General features: G+C 35.4%; 1 protein-coding gene across 1 annotated transcript; it reads left to right on the forward strand.

Moving 5' to 3' along the window:
* The first annotated feature begins 1,298 nt into the window (after nt 1–1,298).
* Nucleotides 1,299–3,215, forward strand: LOC140160084 (uncharacterized). The gene is made up of 2 exons (XM_072183356.1): nt 1,299–2,835; nt 2,992–3,215. The coding sequence occupies exons 1-2, from the start codon at nt 1,299–1,301 to the stop codon at nt 3,213–3,215; spliced, it is 1,761 nt and encodes a 586-aa protein (XP_072039457.1).
* The last annotated feature ends 330 nt before the right edge of the window (nt 3,216–3,545 follow it).

A 3,545-nucleotide genomic window follows, 5' to 3' on the forward strand; every position in this document is an offset into this window, starting at 1 on the left:
CACTTTGTGTTGCGACCGACGATATGTGTGTTTTATCAACCAACCGATGACACCTTCAACATTGCCGCACTATAATCTCTAGTCTCACCGGTACTCTAATAGATATAAGTACGAACACGCCCTATGCATGTATATCAAGATAAGGTTGCTAATTGGTCTTCTTACTAACAATATGATAATTCACGTAAATGACGTCGCATAACACCCAATTAATGCTGTTAATTCCATACTATTCAGTACAATAATAAAGAACAGTTTACCCACTCAACTTACAATTAGGACTTAAAACAAACAAACTTAATGTGCCAAAAGGACCCAGCAAACACAAAACGTTTTCGACATCATTCGCAAAAGGTTATAAAAGGTTGTCAGAAAACGTTTAAATGTCGGGTTATATAAAGGGTACATTAATGGTATAAAACGTTTTCATAACATTAACTGAAGTAAAGACCAAAACGCCCGACACCAAAGTCATCATATCAACAGTTTGTCCTCGAGCAGATAATGTAGAACACCAGGGAAGAGTTGACCGCCTGAATGTAAAACTTAAGGATATAGGCAAGAAACTGAATTGCGCGGTTGTAGATCATGATCAAACCTTCAAATCGCTGAACAATGAACCAGACGAAGGTACTCTAAATGGAGGTAAACTACATCTTAATGGACACGGAACGCGAAAACTACTGAACAACATCAACAAAACGCATCAAATCATAAAGAACAATGATAAATCGCGACCACGATCCCAACAGAAACGACCTAATCATAGAACAGGACAACCATCTGCGCATAGACCGGGAAAATCATCATCACAACACAAACTGGGAAATTATGCGAGAAACAACGCTAACGCTAGTTGCTACTTTTGTGGAGGAAACAACCATATCAGCAAGAACTGCTACTTTGGAAAGCCGATTCAATGTCACACATGTGGTGAGTCTGGACATAAGAGTAACAATAAGATGTTTCACCCTGGACCTTCGCGAAAGCAGTGAGAACAAGGCCATGTGTGTGCCGGTTCAATAACCGGGGACTTTAATATTTATTCTATTCTTGTGGACGAACTTGAAAGAAATGAAATTTGTTCTGTTGAAAATGTTTTGCAAAATCATTCTGATAATATTATAAGTAAACATAATCATGTTAATTGTAAACCAAAGAGACGACATCGAAGATCTAAAAAAGGTAAAGTTAAGTCTAAACACAACGCATTTAAGGTTGCTTTCAACAATGTTAATCGTGTTAAACCCAAGGTATATGAAATAACACATTTTCTTAATGATAATGATATTTCAGTTATGGGTATTGCAGAGTCATTCCTGAAAAATGAGGAATGTATCAATGTAAATGGTTATAAATGGGTTGGTAAGAACCGTAGTTGTAAAGGCGGAGGAGGTATAGGCTTCCTAGTATCAGATCAGGTGAATATTGTTGATGACAATTTATGTAACTCCCAATCAGATGAATACGAGAGACTTTGGTTGAAAATTGATATTGATAAAGTTACGGCTTTGCATGTTGCAGTAGCTTATTTTCCTGTTCAAGGTACTAATACTGAACTTGTCAATGATCTTTATAACCAGCTGCTTGCTGATATCATTCAAATTGAAAATTCAAATTGTGGGGTTGATCCTCATATTCTTTTGATGGGAGATTTTAACGGAAGAATCGGAGATGTCATTTATGGAGGTGATCCTGTTAGAAATAGCAACGGTGAGCTTTTACTAGAATTTGTCGATAACGCTCACTTAGAAATCTTGAATTGTAACCGAAAGTGTAAGGGAAAAATTACTTGGTTTAGACATCCTTATTCAAGCACAATTGATTATTTTCTTTCATCAAATATTACTGAGAAATATATTGTTGACATGCTGGTAGACGAGGAACGCCATCTAAACATTGGTAGTGATCACAATATGCTTATCACAAACATCAAATTCAATGCTAATGAGAACAATTGGTCTAATGAACACCATGAATCGATTGATTGTAATTCATCCTATTGTTGGAATATTTGTAAAGATTTTGATTGGCGTTTATATCAGAATGTCATCAATGAGGCTTTTGTCAATTGGAATCCTGCTGATTTCCAGGATGTGAATAGTCTTTGGGACAATTGGAAAGATAAGCTTATTACCATTTCCTCTGATATTATTGGTTTTAAAGATAATGAAAAGAAATTGAAGCATTGGTGGTGTAAATCTATTGACGAAGCAATAAAAGAAAGGAAAGAAGCTTGCAAAGAACATCGTAAATGGTCTAAGTATGAAAGAGATAATAAAGAAAAGGGTGACCAATTGTGGGAAGATTACAAACTTAAGAAGCAGAGCGTGAAAACCCTCATTCATCAGAAAATCACTCAAATGAGATTTGATAGAAGTGTGAAGATCGCGAATGCAGGGGGTCCTTCTTCAAGAGATTTTTGGAAAGAATTGAGAGGTACCCCTAAAAAAGAATCTTTATTATCTCTTAAACTTCCTGATTCGGATAAAGTGGTTTCTGACAAGAATGTAATGAAACATTCTATTATGCATTATTGGCATACACTTGGTAAAATGGATAAGGCACTGAGCAGTAATAATGAACATGATAATGAAGTTGATAAGTTGGTGAATAACATTAGGCGCAACAATTTTATTACAAACCTGAATGTACAAGATTTGATAATGGATGATATTGTAATTTTATTCAATGATGTCAAAGAAGCCATTTCAGACTCTAAGAATAACAAATCACCAGGTTTGGATCTTATTACAAACGAGCTTCTCAAAAATGGCGGTGATGGTCTGGTTAATTCACTTACAAAACTTTTTAATAGGCTTATGGTTTTAGAAGGTACGCCTAATGAATGGAACAAGGGAATAATTGTTCCCATTTTTAAAAAAGGTAACAAAAACGATCTGAATAATTATAGGGGTATAACACTCACATCCTGTGTATCAAAAATTTTTAATCGTATAATTGCTAAAAACATTTCTTTGTTTGTTGAAGATAATGATATCCTTTCGGAAATCCAGGGCGGTTTTCGGAAAGATCATAGATGCGAAGATCACGTTTTATCACTTAAAGGTATAGCCGCTACTAGGCTTGCTGAGAATAAGAACACATATATGGCATTCCTGGATTTCCGAAAGGCATTTGACACCGTTTGGAGAAATGGTCTTTTATCAGTCGCTTGGAATTTAGGCATAAGAGGAAGACTTGGAATATCTTAAACAGTCTTTATGATAATGTGCAATGTAATGTTAAATTTGGTGATATCACAACTGATTATTTCGATGTGGAAGAAGGTGTCAAACAAGGCTGTGTCCTTTCCCCTATCCTCTTTTGTTTATATATAAATGAATTTTCTAAGATGCTTGAAGAACAGAATGTTGGTATTCACATTATGGGAGTAAACATAAAATGTCTTTTTGGGCAGATGATGTCGTATTGATTGCTAATAGTGAACATGACTTGCAACGTATGCTTAATATTGCCGCGAACTTTTCTCGTAAATGGCATCTTGACTTTAACCACAGTAAGTCTAATGTGCTTATTGTTGG

This window comes from Amphiura filiformis, chromosome 9, assembly GCF_039555335.1.
Source record: "Amphiura filiformis chromosome 9, Afil_fr2py, whole genome shotgun sequence".
NCBI lineage: Eukaryota > Metazoa > Echinodermata > Ophiuroidea > Amphilepidida > Amphiuridae > Amphiura > Amphiura filiformis.